General features: G+C 44.6%; 2 protein-coding genes across 5 annotated transcripts in view; one reads left to right on the forward strand and one right to left on the reverse strand.

Moving 5' to 3' along the window:
• The window catches only part of LOC144508060 (uncharacterized), a 100,505-nt gene extending 96,165 nt beyond the window's left edge, over positions 1–4,340 (reverse strand). The window contains exon 1 of the mRNA XM_078235832.1: positions 4,278–4,340. The gene's annotated coding sequence lies outside the window, so the exon portion shown is untranslated. The remainder of the gene's footprint in view (positions 1–4,277) is intronic.
• Positions 4,341–6,748: 2,408 nt separating this feature from the next.
• Positions 6,749–16,882, forward strand: part of LOC144508066 (ankyrin repeat and SOCS box protein 13-like) — a 42,445-nt gene continuing 32,311 nt past the window's right edge. For all 4 annotated transcript variants that reach the window (XR_013500200.1, XR_013500202.1, XR_013500201.1 and 1 more), the window contains exon 1: positions 6,749–6,870. Coding sequence is in view for 1 of the 4 variants with exons in the window: in XM_078235849.1 (XP_078091975.1) it covers positions 6,819–6,870 (52 nt within the window). In the remaining 3 variants the exon portion in view is untranslated. The remainder of the gene's footprint in view (positions 6,871–16,882) is intronic.

A 16,882-nucleotide genomic window follows, 5' to 3' on the forward strand; every position in this document is an offset into this window, starting at 1 on the left:
CACAACCGCACACATTTACCCTGCTAATCCCCCATACAGTACAGTCAATTTAACATGGCCATCTTTGAACTGTGGGAGGAAACCAAAGCACCCGGAGGAAACCCACGCAGACACGAGGAGAATGTGCAAACTCCACACAGACAGTGACCGAGGCCGGAATTGAACCTGGGTCCCTGGCGCTGTCAGGCAGCAGTGCCACCGTGCCACCCATTGGAGGGCAAATTTATAGCGTCATAGATTAATGGAAAGTGGGACTGTTCCAGCAATCCCCCACGTCCATGTTTCTTGATCTTGTGAGCAAATGGGATAGTCACTAATAAATCCAATGGGAAATTCAGGAGAAACTTTTTATCGAGAGAGTGGTTGGAATGTGGGACTCACCAATGTGTGGAATAGTTCAGATAAAAAGCATGGGTGCATTTAGCGAAGACTAGATAAACACACAGGGGAGAAAGAAATGTTACATTGATAAGTAGAGGTGGGGTGCATATTCTATTGAGCATAAACACAGGTACAGGGGGTGGCTGGCCTGTTTCCTTGCTGTAAAAAATATGAAGCAACACTGGTATTTCTTCATTTAAAAGCAACATTGCAAAAAAAAGCATGGGAACAGGATTGTCACCTTGCCCTACTGCCCACGAATAGTTCACTGAGTACAGAGCTCAGGGAATAACAAGGGGAGTGTCCTCCGCACACCCAAATACTTGTGCATGCACATGATTGACCTGAATGTACAAATTTGGTAGCATGTTGCACAATAGGGTGTAAGGACAGATTCCTGATCTCAACTGGAATGTGTGGGGAGGGGTGAGAAGGTTTAATTCCAAGAGACCTGAAGAACTGAAAAGGAAGATAAATAGGTGTACTTGATCTCCCCTAAGGCCCTGCCACAGGTTTTAAAGTTTAAAGTTTATTTATTAGTGTCACAAGTAGGCTTACATTAACACTGCAATGAAGTTACTGTGAAAATCACGTAGTCGCCATACTCCAGCGCCTGTTCAGATACACTGAGGACGAATTTAGCATGGCCAATCCACCTAAGCAGCACGTCTTTAGGAAGGAAGGAAACCGGAGCACCCAGAGGAAACCCACGCAGACACGGGGAAACCGTGCAAACTCCGCACAGTCACCCAAGCCAGGAATCAAACCTGGGTCCCTGGCACTATGAGGCAGCAGTGCTAACCACTGTGCCACTATGCCTTTGGTACAAATACAGGGCAATACGTCAACAAGCTATTGTTCTGCACAGTATTTGATTACTTGCATTAATCTGTAGTGCAATAATATCACTTATTGCTCAACAGCTTTCCTCTTTCGTTCTGCCAGGGTAGGAATGCCCCAAGTAAAGAAAAAAGCCACTTTTAACATTAGTGTAAATGCCAGTGTGATTGAAAAATGGGTTTCACTGGATTGCTCTTTGAAAGAGCTAGCACAGACTTGATGGACCGAATTGCCTCCTTCCATGCTATACAATTCCATGATTGTAACTGCAACACCAGGAACACACAATTCAGGTCGGTCAACCACCTGCCTAAACCACTTGAATTATGCCATATTCTTAGATTTTATTATTAATTCTCCAAATAACCATTAGCTCTGCTTCAGTCTGCAGGGTACATGATTGTTTTAAAAATGGTGAATTTGACAACTCCTGTGCCCTGTTGTTGCTAAGTGGAGCGATGGGAAGGAAACTGAGATTGTGCAGAAATGGTACGGTGGCACAGTGGTTAGCACTGCTGCCTCACAGCGCCAGGGACCTGGGTTTGATTCCCGGCTTGGGTCACTGTCTGTGTGGAGTTTGCTCGTTCTCCCCGTGTCTGTGTGGGTTTCCTTCGGGTGCTCCGGTTTCCTCCCACATTCTGAAAGACGTGCTGGTTAGGTGCATTGACCTGAACAGGCGGCGGACTGTGGTGACTAGGGGAATTTCACTGTAACTTCATTGCAGTGTTAATGTAAGCCTTACTTGTGACTAATAAATAAACTTTTAAGTTGTATTTCAAGTTTTAATCCTTTGCAGTGAGAGCTCCCTTGATTTGGTTTAAAAAATACAACTTGCCAAGGGGTGGTCGGACATGCGAAGGTAGTTTTACACACACAAGCAATCCTTCTTTGTCACCCAACTTCATGTAATTGTCAGTGGTGAGCGTTTACAGGCTATTCGGCTGGTAAGAAACATCCAACACATCCGCATGCATGTTCTTGGGGTTTCGCGGGCAGAGGCTGGATAACACAGTGTGGGATATTTTTACCCACTGAACTATCAGGAAATCTGTAACACACTAAATAGATCTTAATTCAGCCAATTTAACTTTTGGTAAGGGCACCCCTCCCTGCCCCGCCGCCCCCCTGCTCCCATATGGCAATTCTTTCTGTGCAAGTCTTGTCGGAGTGATTGGTGAGCAATATGGAAACCTGACTATTATTACCCTCCCAATACCACAGGGACACTGAATCAAGCTGTCACTGCCTTGGAACATTAAAGGTACTAGAAAACTTGGAACTCCCTCCCGAACAAGTTTAAGTTTTTTTAAGCTTTATTTATTAGTGTCACAAGTAGGCTTACATTAACACTGCAATGAAGTTACTGTGAAAATCCCCTAACGCTGTGGATATACCTACTTACACCAGGCAGGGACTGCAATGGGTCACACCACCAAGGGCAATTAGAGATGGACAATAAATGCTGGCCCAGTCAGCAATGCCCACATCCCATGAACAAATAAAACACATGTAGGCTGTCATTTTAGTTTCCTCCATTTGAGAACAGACAACTCAGCACCGGTCAGTTATCAATCCCAGGACCCTCTATCCAGCTCAAGTACCAAACCATTCCAATGGGCTAGGGCTGGAACAGAGTTTAGAACCAATTTGTAAGGCTATCAGCACTCATGTTATTAAAGTGTAAATCGGACAATAAATGAGGTGTCAGCCCGGTGAAGCTACAGCACAAGGACTACTTGTGTGCCAAACAACATAAGCAGCAAGTAATAAACAGAGCTAAGTGATTCCACAACCAACATATCAGATCTAAGCTCTGCAGTCATGCCACATGCAGCCGTGAATGGTGGTGGCTAATTTAGCTGGAGGAGGAGGCTCTACTTCTATCCCCATCTTGAATGATGGAGGAACCCAGCACACATCAGTGTAAAAGATAAGGCTGAAGCATTTGCAACAACCTTCAGCTAGAAGTGTTGAGTGGATGATCCATCTTGGCCTCTTCCAGAGGACCCCATCATCACAGATGCCAGTCTTCAGTCAATTTGATTCACTGAACATGATATCAACAAACAGTTGAAGAGACTGGATACTGCAAAGGCTATGGGTCCTGACAACATTCTAGCAATAGTACTGACGGCTTGTTCTCCAGGACTTGCCACGCCCCTAGCCAGTCTATTCCAGTATAGTTACAACACTGGCATCTACTCAGCAATGTGGAAAATTTCCCAGGTATGTACTGTACACAAAAAAACAGGACAACTCCAATCTGGTCAATTACTGCCCACAGTCTACTCTCAACCATAAGTAAAATGATGGAAAGGGTCATCAACAGTATCAAGCAGCATTTGCTTAGTAATAACCAGCTCACTGATGTTCAGTTTGGGTTCTGTCAGAGTCACTCAGCTCCTGACCTCATTACAACCTTGGTTCAAACATGGACAAAGAGCTGAATGCCAGAGGTGAGTGATTGTTCTTGACATCAAGTTTGACCAAATGTGGCATCAAGAAGCCCTATCAAATCTAGAGTCAATTGGAATCTGGGAAAATGCCCCACTGGCTGGAGTTGTACCTAGCACCAAGGAAGATGGTAGTAGTTGTTGGAGATAAATTATCTCAGTTCTAGTACATCGCTGCAGGAGTTCCTTGGGGTAGTGTCCTTGTCCAAACCATCTTCAGCTGGTCATGAAAAATCTTCCTTCCATCATAAAGTCAGGAGTGGGAATGTTTGCTGATGATTGGATAATGTACAACACCATTCACAACTGCTCAGATATTGAAGTAGTCCATGTCCAAATGCAGCAAGGCCTGGACAATACCCAGGCTTGTGTTGACAAATGGCAAATAGCATTTGCGCCCCACAAGTGCCGAACAATGACCATATGCAACAAGAGAAAATTTAACCTAAATTCTTGATATTCAATGGCATTACCATTGCTGAATCCCCCACTATCAACATCCTGGGGGTTACTATTGAGCAGGAACTGATTTGGACCAACCATATAAATACTGTGGCTACAAGAGTAGGTCAAAGGCTAGGAATCTTGCAGCAAGTAACTCACCTTCTGATTCCCCAAAGCCTGTCCATCATCTACAAAGCACAAGTCAGGAATTGTGATGGAATACTCTCCACTTGCCTGGATGCGTGCAGCTCCAACAACACTCAAGAAGTTCAACACCATCTAGGACAAAGCAGCCTGCATTAACTGGCACTCCTCCCATAAACATTCACACCCTCTACCACCAATGAACAGTGGCAGTTGTGTGCAGGTGCATTGCAGGAACTCACCAAGCTCCTTGGGCAGCACCTTCCAAACCCAAGACTGCTACCAGCTAGAAGAATAAGGCAGCAGATCCACAGGAGCATAACAACTTGGTGGAGGTTCCCCACCAAACCAGTCACCATCCTGACCTGGAAATATATCCCCATTCCTTCACTGTCGCTGGGTCAAAATCCTGGAACTTCCTCCCTAACTGCACTGTGGGTGTATCTACACCACATGGACTGCAGTGATTCAAGAAGGCAGCTCACCATCAACTTCTCAAGGGTAATAAGGGATGGGCAATAAATGCTGGCCTTGCCAGTGATACCCACATCCATAAATGAATTTTTAAAAATTATGCTTTTGTCATTTCAGTTCCTCTGGACTCACTTTTTATAGATTTTCTTGTTCTGTTGCCATGCCATTTTGCCTTAAACCACCATCCCTTTTGTCATTTACTCGTCTGTTTTCCACTCTGTCACAGAGCTTCCTTTTTGGAACTTCTTCTCTGCCTGCCAATTCTTGCGCTTACTTAAAACCTGCGACATCTGCAACTTTTTCCAGTTCTGATGAAAGTCCCTTGACCTGAAAAACCTACCCAGATTGTGTTTTTAGTGCTTGCCACTGACCTCATTAAAAAGCTGCCTGCTAAGATCTAATGATTTCTCTGCGTGGATTTCCCCTTCCTCCATATCAGTTTGTCTTTGGCACCATGTCTCTGGCATCACCAGGCATCCAGCAACAGTGATGTCATCAAACAGGCTAAGCAGCCAATCACATTGAAGAATTCTCAGATAGCAAACCAGGAAGTAAATTGTACCATTGAATCACTCTCCTTTGGAACAGTTTTTTTTTCAAACAGTGTGGGATAACCCACATGATCTGCATGGGTTATGGGTCACATTTGACCTCCCAGTTGGGCTTATTGAATATGAGTTCCTTGGGGACTGGTAATTAGCCAAACAGGTGGAGCTTGTATACCAAGTCATGTATAAAGCAAGACTCTGAGTGGGTCCGTTAACCCTTTAATCCCGGTTGGGACCTGTTGTGTTCACCACAGGCTTGTGTTTAATGCTTATTTTCATTTTGTGCAATAAAAGCACAGTTCCTTCACAGCCAACTCCTGGAGTTATTGTGCAGTGTAAAAGGGAAAATTCATGTCTAGTAATTTCTAGATTACTGTCTGTAGGGACTGCAACAGAGGGCCCTCTAGTGTGGGGGAGCAGAGAAATAATAACAGCAATGTCTGGATTTCCACATTAAACTGTACAACTATACATTGTGGCCGGAATCTTATCACCATTCACGCCGGCAGGATTTTCCCATCCCGTCACAGTGAATGGAGATTTGGCTGGCTGCCAAATTCTCCGACTTCGTCGCAGTGGGAGCATAGCATGATTAGCAGGTAAGATCACACCCTGTCAGTTTGAGTTGTGATCACAGCAATTGCTGACAGATTTGCTGTTATTATTACCACCTTGTCATTATCCCTGTTTCTTCTCCAAAGATGCCACCTGACCTGCTGAGTATTTCCTATTTTAATGTTCTGAAATCCATTTTTTTTGGTAATTTTTATTGTTTATGAACTGCAGTTTGCTGGCTGGAAAAACAGGATATAAGATGGAGTAGCCTTTTCTTATTCATGGGATGTGAGCATCACTGACAAGGCCAGCATTATTTCTCTTGAACTGAGTGGCGGATTTCCTTTCATAAAGGGTATAAAGTATCCCGATGGGTTTTCGTGACAATCACTGGTAGTTGTCATGCTCACCATGACTGAGATGAGCTTTATAATTAAACTTTACCAGCAGCCTCATTAGGTCTTGAACCTATGTTCCCTTGAGCAAAAGCTCTGGGCCTCTGGATTACCGGATCAGTAACACTGTCACTGCGCAAAGGTCTCCTTCCTGCCTGAACATTTTGCCAGCAGTGTTCATTCATCCTCTAACTATAAAAATCTTTCCAACTGGAGAAGTGGGTGGATGTGGTGGGAGGGGTGGGGAGGAGGAAGAGCTCCCACACTAGTATTCCATGGAGTCGCATTCAGACGGAAATTGTTTTTAAAAAATCATAAAAGCGACTCTATGTAAATCCCTCCTCCCAGTAATCCTCCCAGGCTAATCTCATCTAGGCTAATTAACCCAACTCCGCCCACTGAAACGTTGCATTCCCACAGCCAGCCACACACACACTCACATTCACACACACTTCCTACTTCCTTGTGTCAATTTCGCAGTGCCTATTATACACTCCCCTCCGCATGCGCAGACGCCGCCTGATGTTACAACTGCAATGTAGCGAGTCGCCCGGGTCACGTGACGGTGCCCAGCTGATGTGAAGATGGAAAGTGGCAGCAGTGGCGGAGCAGTGCAGAGAGGAATGGGAGACATCAGTGAGTACAACAGAGTCAGGGCAATGCGAGCGATTGTGTGGTAATTGACCGAGACTATCCCCCTGGAAGTACCTTGCCTTGTGCCGCAGCGGAATTGTTTTATTTTTAAACGCGCGATCACCTGATTTGTCAACAACAGCTTGCACTTAATGTAATGTCTTTAATGACAACAACAACAACAACATTGCATTTACATAGCATCTCTCTCTTCACAGGAGCGCGATCGGACCAAAAATTGACACTGAGCCGAAATTGGAGATATAGGGGCAGGTGAATTAAGACCTAGGTTGAAATTCTGTTCCCTGACTACTAACACCATCCCTTCCCCTGACAACTGGCTGAGGTTAAGTCAGTCTGATTACAACCTGGTGTATCACATTTGCTCAGAATGGGCTTCCAATTGTGTCATGGCTACGTCTATTTCCACCTCTGAAGCAGCATGCAACTTTAGCCCAGTCTCAGCTCATCTGCTGTTGAAGTCCTCATCTGTGCCGTTGTTATCTCCAGACTTAACTATTTCAAACACACCTGACTGGTCTCCCACATTATGTAAACTTGAGGTCATCCAGTGCTCTGCCCATGTCAAATGTCATAACAAATCTCATTGCCCTATTACCCCTGCACTCAATGACCTACCTTAACTCCTGGTCAAACAACATCTTGATTTTAAGATTTTTATCCTTCTTTCCAAATCCCTGGATGGTCTTGCTTCTCCCTATTTCTGTAATCTCCCCCAACCTCACAACCCTCTGAGATTTCTGCACTCTATTTCTGGCATCCCCAATTTTTGTCACCCCACCATTAACGCCATGCCTGCAGCTGCATAGATCCCAAGCTCCAGAGTGTATTCCGTAAACCTCTCTGCTCGTCTACCTCACTTTCCATCTTTAAAACACTTCCTAAAACAAATCTCTTTGACCAACATTTTGATCATCTGACCTAATATCTCTTTATATGCAATTCTTTGTCTTAACGCTCCTGTGAAGTGCCTTGGGCATTTTATTACAGTAAATGTGCTTTGTGAATATATGTTGTTGTAATCAAAGAGGTAGTTTTTATGGAGGAGAGAGAAGGGGAGAAGTTTAAGGAAGGAATTCTGGAGCGTAGATCTGCAAGAGCTGAAGGAATGGCAGGGGGGGAGAAAATCAGGGATGTAAAAGTGTTTGGAATTGGTGGAATGTGGAATTCTTGGGAGGATTTTAGGACTGGATCGACAGAGGGAGAACTTGCACCACAGAGGGATTTGAACGCAAAGATTAACATAGAAACATAGGAGCAGGAGAAGGCCATTTGGTCCTTCGAGCCTGCTCCACCAATCATCACAATCATAGCTGATCGTCCAACTCAATAGCCTAATCCTGCTTTCTCCCCATAACCTTTGATCCCATTCGCCCCAAGTGCTATATCTAGCTGCCTCTTGGATACATTCAATGTTTTGGCATCAACTACTTCCTGTGGTGTTCCTGGAAGGATGGAGGAGAGAGACATACGGAAATCCTGTCGGAGAGAAGAGCAGTACTTCAGGGTAGGCATTCCTGTGGTAGTGAATTCCACAGGCTCACCACTCTTTGGGTGAAGAAATGTCTCCTCGTTTCCATCCTAAATGGCCCATCCCTTTTTCCTGAGACTGTGTACCCTTGTTCGAGGCTTCATCGTACTTCATCGGTTGTGCACTTTGGAACGTCCTGTGGTTGTGAAAGATGCTATATAAATGCAAGTCCATTTCTTTGGCTGTTAGATCGGCAGTGTGACAAATCAAAGACAGTGGAGAGGTTGAGGGGGGTGGTGGTGAGGTAGAGCTGGCTCCACATGGAGGAACATTGTTTTGCGACGGGGTCATCAAGGAAGAGCAGGTAGATGAGAAATAGCAGGGGAGAAGGATAGATTCTTGGGGCAACATCAGAGGTAATGGTGCAGGAGTGCGAAGAGAAGCTGCTGAAGGTGATTTTCCAGCTACAACTCAACAGGGAAGAGTGGAACCAGGTGAGTGCAGTCCCACTGAGTAGGACAACCAAAGGGAAGTGTCAGAGTCAAATGATGCGGTCAACTATGTCAAAGGCTATAGACATGTCCAGAAGGATGAGGAAGTGATAGGTCACAATTGCAAAGGGTGTGAATTGTGATGCATGCCATATGTAATAAACATTTTTAAAGGATAAACTGGATTTATATTAAAAATAGAGATTGTCAGTTGTCATCATTCTTTTCTTTTATGAAAATATTGAAAGCTTATCAGATACTATCAATGCTGCTACAGGGAGATTAACATAACAGATTAACGTTTCCTTGCATATTTCAGGAAAATGTGCAGTACAGCATTTCTAATTGAAAATTTGTCTTTGTTGACATGTATTTTGTGGTTGTGAAAGGTGCTATATAAATGTGCCACCCAGCATGGAGTTGAGGCATCCATTTCAGGATAGACCCAGGATTAGATCCTGAATAAACTGAGAGTGTGCCATGCTAACGTCCATGCAGAAACTGACCTCAGCATAGAATTGTCAATTATCCTGATTGCGTTTTAGTGATGCTCAGTGAAGAGTTTGTGTGTGCAGGTATCTGAGGATAGAATCAGGCTGCGGTGACATCTCTCTATACCCAAGAAGAACATAAGAAATAGGAGCAGGAGTAGGCCATCTAGCCCCTCGAGCCTGCCCCGCCATTCAATAAGATCATGGCTGATCTGAAGTGAATCAGTTCCACTTACCCGCCTGCTCCCCATAACCCTTAATTCCCCTACCGATCAGAAATCCATCTATCCATGACTTAAACATATTCAACGAGGTAGCCTCCACCACTTCAGTGGGCAGAGAATTCCAGAGATTCACCACCCTCTGAGAGAAGAAGTTCCTCCTCAACTCTGTCCTAAACTGACCCCCCTTTATTTTGAGGCTGTGCCCTCTAGTTCTGGTTTCCTTTCTAAGTGGAAAGAATCTCTCCACTTCTACCCTATCCAGCCCCTTCATTATCTTATATGCCTCTATAAGATCACCCCTCAGCCTTCTAAACTCCCAACGAGTACAAACCTAATCTTCTCAATCTCTCCTCATAATCTACACCCCTCATCTCCGGTATCAACCTGGTGAACCTTCTCTGCACTCCCTCCAAGGCCAATATATCCTTTCGCAAGTAAGGGGACCAAAACTGCACACAGTATTCCAGCTGCGGCCTCACCAATGCCTTGTACAGATGCAGCAAGACCTCCCTGCTTTTATATTCTATCCCCCTCGCGATAAATGCCAACATCCCATTTGCCTTCTTGATCACCTGTTGTACTTGCAGACTGAGTTTTTGCGACTCATGCACAAGGACCCCCAGGTCCCTTTGCACAGTAGCATGTTGTAATTTTTTTCAATTTAAATAATAATCCAATTTGCTATTATTTCTTCCAAAGTGAATAACCTCGCATTTGCCAACGTTATACTTCATCTGCCAGATCCTCGCCCACTCACTCAGCCTATTCAAATCTCTGCAGACCTTCCGCTTCCTCCACGCAATTCACTTTCCCATTTATCTCCGTGTCATCAACAAACTTTGTTACCCTACACTCAGTCCCCTCCTCCAGATCATCTAGTAAACAGTTGAGGACCCAGCACCGATCCCTGCGGCACGCCACTAGTCACCATCTGCCAACCAGAAAAGCACCCATTTATTCCAACTCTCTGCTTCCTGTTGGATAGCCAATCCCCAATCCACGCTAACACCCTACCCCCAACTCCGTGTGCCCCAATCTTCTGCAGCAACCTTTTGTGAGGCACCTTATCGAATGCCTTTTGGAAATCCAAAAACACCACATCTACCGGTTCCCCTCCGTCAACCGCACTAGTCACATCTTCATAAAAATCCAGTAAGTTCGTCAAACACGACTTTCCTCTCATGAATCCATGCTGTGTCTGCTTAATCGAACCATTCTTATCCAGATGACCTGCTATTTCTTCTTTAATGATGGATTCCAGCATTTTCCCAACTACAGACGTTAAGCTAACCGGCCTGTAGTCACCGACCTTTTGTCTCCTTCCTTTTTTAAACAGCGGTGTAACAGTAGCCGTTTTCCATTCCGCTGGCACTACTCCAGAGTCCAGTGAATTTTGATAAATAACCACTAACGCATCCGCTATTACCTCTGACATTTCTTTCAGTACCCTGGGATGCATTCCATCCGGGCCCGGGGACTTGTCCACCTTCAGTCCCGTTAGTCTACCAAGCACTGCCTCTCTAGTAACAATAATTGTATTGAGTACCTCTCCTCCTACCAACACTCGATCGTTAACATTCGGTAAACTCTTTGTGTCTTCCACCGTGAAGACCGACACAAAAAACATATTTAAAGTCTAAGCCATTTCCTCGTTTTCCACTATTAAATCCCCCCTCTCGTCCTCCAAGGGTCCAACATTCACTCTAGCCACTCTATTCCTTTTTGTATATTTGTAAAAACTTTTACTATTATTTTTTATGATTAGGGCTAGTTTAGCCTGGCAATGCAGACAGTACATACAGGATTACCAGGTGCATCATTCATTTGGGTGATCGTTGTAAGCGAAACCGAATCTCTGCGGAGGGGAGGACAGCAAAGAAAATAAATGCATTCTTCTTCATTCGGGTGGTTTCAGTAAATATAGATTTCGGGGTAGCTTGGTGGTTATGTAACTGAGCCTGGACTAACAACTCAAAGGAACATAAGTGGAAATCTCAATACGGCAGTGTGAAAATTTTGAATTTGGTTAAAATAAAATTGATAAAAGAGAGAGAGACAGCTTTAAAAGAAGAATTGCCATTAGAAGTGCAACAACTCGCTAAAGTCCTTTTTAGGAAAGGGAATCTATCATCGTCACAAGCAGATTACTGCACTGCTGTCGGCTGATATTAGCTAATTCCACACAGAGCAGGGATCAAGCCTGGACAGTGCCTGGACTTTATACCACAGATTACACTTGATAAACCTGCTGAATCATCAAGAGGAGCTGCAGATTGAACTCAAAAGTTTATTTATTAGTGCCACAAGTAGGCTTACATTAACACTGCAGTGAAGTTACTGTGAAAATCCTCTAGTCGCCACTCACTGGCGCCTGTTCGGGTACACTGAGGGAGAATTTAGCATGGCCAATGCACCCTAACCAGCATGTCTTTCAGACTGTGGGAGGAAACCGGAACACCCAGATGAAACCCGCGCAGACACGGGGAGAACGTGCAGACTCCGCACAGACAGTGACCCAAGCCGGGACCCCAGCTGGTGCTGCCCATTCTTGTGCTGGAAGGTGGAAATTGGATGAGAACAGAATTAGGTTTGAGTAGAAGGACGTTTCCATATCCAAATGCCATGCCATGGCACAGTGGTTAGCACTGCTGCCTCAGCGCCAGGGATCTGGGTTCAATTCCGTCCTTGGGTGATTGCGTGGAGTTTGCACGGTCTCCCCTTGTCTTTGCGGGTTTCCTCCCACAGTCCATAGATGTGCAGGTTAGGTGGATTGACCATACTAAATTGACCCTTAGTGTCAGGGGGATTAGCAGGGTAGATATGTGGGGTTACTACCTGGGTGGGATTGTTGCCGGTGCAGGCCCGATGGGCTGAATGGCCTCCTTCTGCACTGTAGGGATTCTATGAAAACATGGCATTGAGTACAAGTCAGAAATACTCCCTTGGGAAAGATCTCATGATATTACTTTGAGGGCAAGCAAGGGGGTTCTCCCTGGTTTCATAGCTGATGTAAGGTTTAGTGTCTCACTAACCAGTCCAGAGACTTGTATGATTGAACATAAACTGTTTATTAGTAACCTCATAACTATATGTGGGGACGGCACGGTAGCACAGTGGTTAGCACTGCTGAGCTCCAGGACCTGGGTTTGATTCCCGGCTTGGGTCACTGTCTGTGTGAAATTTACACGTTCTTCCAGTGTCTGCTTGGGTTTCCTCCGGGTGCTCCAGTTTCTTCCCACAGTCCAGAGATGTGCGGGTTAGGTATATTGACCATGCTAAATTGCCCCTTAGTGTCCTGGGATGCGTAGGCTAGAGGAATTAGTGGGGTAAATATGTGGAGTTTGTGTGGAATAGGGCCCAGATGGGATTGTTGCTGGTACAGACCCGATGGGCTGTATGGCCTCCTTCTGCACTATAGAGATTCTATTCTATGATATATACATAACCAAGGTACAGCCATGCCTGGGTGCTGTCTTCTTCAAGACTCCACCGCACACCTGCCATCATTTCTTTACTCTGCCTTTTAAAAACTCCCTTCTTCCTCAATCCAGCTCAGCCACCAAGTGTTAAGGTTCCAGTTGTGGACCCATTGCTGCAGCTGTACTCTGGTAGAGTTGATCCAGATTGCAGCCTATTTTCAAAGGTAATCTCTGCCTTTTCACTGTACTTTACTTGCCCCTCTTGTGATTTGGATAGGTCTCTGGACTCCTGTGTTCAGTCAGGTTCATCATTTCTTCTGCTTTTCAGCCCACTTTTGTGATCCAGGTAGGTCCGTGATTCTGCATTCGATCAAGTCTGGCAGCTCTGGCGGAGTCTGTCAGCCTCCACATCTGCAATTGAGCTTTATCTGAGGGAATCTCCAATCTGTCTTGTCCACTTTCTTCAGTTTCTTTCCTACTTCGTGTTTTGAGTTTCTGGGTTCCTTCTCTAGCTTCTCTGGGATTTTGAGCTCCATCACATCGTTGCCACCATGTTGTAAGATTGTTTCCTGTCCCTCGGAGAGGCCTGGAGGCTTGTATGCTTGAACATAAACCATTTATTGGTAACTCGTAACTAAAAACATATCAAAGGTACAGCCAAGCATCTCCACCCTGGCTCCTTCCAGACATTACTGTGCCCAATCTATGATCATGTGACTCTCTACATCATACCATGGGCGGGACTGTTCTGCAGTCCCACATTAATATTCGCTCTGCTGAATACCCTTACACTACAATGGCCAACATTTATCTCTCAACCTGCGGATGATCAAGGCATTATCTCATTGCTGTTTGTGGGACATGACTGTGTACAAATTGACTGCTTTGTTTCCTATATTAAAGGAAGAACCAACTTGCCCGGAAATGGCACCTTTTCAAACCTCCGAAATGCTGTCCCGAAGTGTAGTCTCACGTAGGAAAAGCCAATTTGTGCACAGCAAGATTCCTGCAATTAGAAAATGACCAGCTAATTTAGTTTAGCGATGTCAAGGCTCGGTTGACATGGTAATGTTATGGTGAAATTAAAGTGATAGACACAAAATGGTTACCTGGCACACAAAATGGACTCTGGGAAGGGGCATTAAAAGGCACTGACTTTGGGCACAGACAGTTACACAGAGTTAAAACCTGCAGTATCTGAATTGCTGCAGGAAACTGGTCAGACCTTGAGGCACTTTAAAACTTGAGATAAAGAGCAGACCCAGAACAATGAGTTTGATAACAAGGTCAGCCACTGATGGAGACATAAATGTAACAAGATCAGCCACCGATGGGGACATAAATACATAAATGTATATATCGAAACCAGTCATTGATAGAGGACACAACTGCATGAATGTATCCATTCTATGTACAATGATGTGTTAACTGTCGATGTCCGTATCTGTCTACTCAACTTGTAACGACGTATTAACAGCTAATGTCCATACTGCCTATTGTCTAAAAAGTATAAGAGATGCTCAACTACCATTGTGTAGTTGAGAAGGTAGCTGCCAAGTACTGCGGAGTACCAGTGCTTTCTCCCAAAGCTTTGTCCAAAATAAAACTGTTTTGTTGAACCTCCAAGTCTGACTCCGAAGTGGTAAATTTCCCACAACAGTAATCAGAGGAACCCTTTTGTGATTTCAGGTTAGTGACCTAGGATTTTTATACATGGAAAATGTTTTGCTCTATGCCATCAAGTGGGTTCACTGCAGAGTAATTCAGTCTAATTCAATCCCCATTAATTTTTTTCAATTCGCTGAACCCACTGAACGTATCATGTAACCTCAGGGAATAGTTGGAATTTGTACCAAGTGGGGAAATATCCTTGAGCAAATTGTGTGTGTCTGGCACTCGCTGCTTAGAAGTTTGAGACACATTTGCCTGATACAGGGATGATGCAATGTAGTAAAACATTGACGCTTGTTGATCTACTGATTAATGATGCATAATCATTTCACGCTATTCCCTCCAGCACCGACGAATCTCGTTTTACCAATTTAGGCAGGTGTCAGAGTAGATGTACATTTATGCAGCATCTTTCATGACACTTGGGATGTTGCACAGTACTTTTTGAAGTCCAGTCGCTGTTGTGGGAAACACAACAGCAGCCAATTTGTGCACAGCACAAGGTTCATAATCAGCAGCATCATAATAGCGAGATAAATCTGTTTTTATGGTGCTTGGGGACGAATGTTGGCCCGAACACAAGGGAAAATGCCCCTTCTGTTCCATGAATAGAGTGATTACGACACAGAAGGAGACCATCAGACCCACAGACTCCTAGCCTTTGGCTACTTGAGAGAGTTTGTGGGACTTCGGCATAATGCCTCATCTGAACGACGGCTTCCCTGACAGTTGGCGTTCCCTTGATACTGCACTCAAGTGTCAGCGTTAAATTCTGTGCTCAAAAGCTGGAGTGGGACTTTGAATTCTCAGTCGTCTCACCCCAGAGGCAAGAGAGGTATCAATTAAGTCCAGGTTAACATCTGGAGGCTTTTTTGGAATGTTTTGAGACCACAACAGATGCTTTATGGATGCAAGTCTTTAATTATTTGAAGACTGGGGCTTGGGGAACTGTAGTACAATTCGCGGGTGGGAGGAAGAACCGAAAATCCAGGTAACCTTTTGACTTGTCAAATTCCTTGGAACCCTCAGGTAGCAAAAATCAACTGGGAGGAAAACTGGTTAAAGTTTTATAAAAATCTATTTTGATGCCAGTCAGCCTAAGTTTGTTTTGGCAGATAAGGCAAAGGAGAATCCAAAGAGCTTTTACAAATACATAAAGGGCAAAAGAGTAACTAGGGAGAGAGTAGGGCCTCTTCAGGATCAACAAGGTCATCTATGTGCGGATCCACAAGAGACGGGTGAGATCCTAAATGAATATTTCTCATCAGTATTTACTGTTGAGAAAAGCATGGATGTTCTGGAACTTGGGGAAATAAATCGTGATGTCTTGAGGAGTGTACATATTACAGAGAAGGAGGTGCTGAGAGTCTTAAAGTGCATCAAAGTAGATAAATCCCCAGGACCTGATGAAATGTATCCCAGGACATTGTGGGAGGCTAGGAAGGAAATTGCGGATCCCCTAGCCGAGATATTTGAATCATTGATAGTCACGGGTGAGGTGCCTGAAGATTGGAGAGTGGCAAATGTTGTTCCTTTGTTTAAAAAGGGCTGCAGGGAAAAGCCTGGGAACTACAGGCCAGTGAGCGTCACATCTGTGATGGGTAAATTGTTGGAAGGTATTTTGAGAGACAGGATCTACAGGCATTTAGAGATGCAAGGACTGATTTGGGACAGTCAGCATGGCTTTGTGAGTGGAAAATCATGTCTCACAAATTTGATTGAGTATTTTGAAGGGGTAACCAAGAAGGTAGATGAGGGCAGTGCAGTTGATGTAGTCTACATGGACTTTAGCGAGGCCTTTGACAAGGTATCGTATGGTAGGTTGTTGCATAAGGTTAAATCTCACAGGATCCAGGGTGAGGTATCTAAATGGATACAAAATTGTCTTCTTGACAGAAGCCAGAGGGTGGTTGCAGAGAGTTGTTTTTCAAACTGGAGGCCTGTGACCAGCGGTGTGCCTCAGGGATCAGTGCTGGGCCCACTGTTATTTGTCATTTATATTAATGATTTGGATGAGAATATAGGGGGCATGGATAGTAAGTTTGCAGATGATACCAAGATTGGTGGCATAGTGGACAGTGAAGAAAGTTATCTGCAATTGCAACGGGATCTTGATCAATTGGGCCAGTGGGCTGACGAATGGCAGATGGAGTTTAGGTGATGCATTTTGGTAGATTGAACCAGGACAGGACTTACTCAGTTAATGGTAGGGCGTTGGGGAGAGTTA

The sequence above is a fragment of the Mustelus asterias genome, chromosome 19, assembly GCF_964213995.1.
Source record: "Mustelus asterias chromosome 19, sMusAst1.hap1.1, whole genome shotgun sequence".
Taxonomy (NCBI): Eukaryota; Metazoa; Chordata; class Chondrichthyes; order Carcharhiniformes; family Triakidae; genus Mustelus; species Mustelus asterias.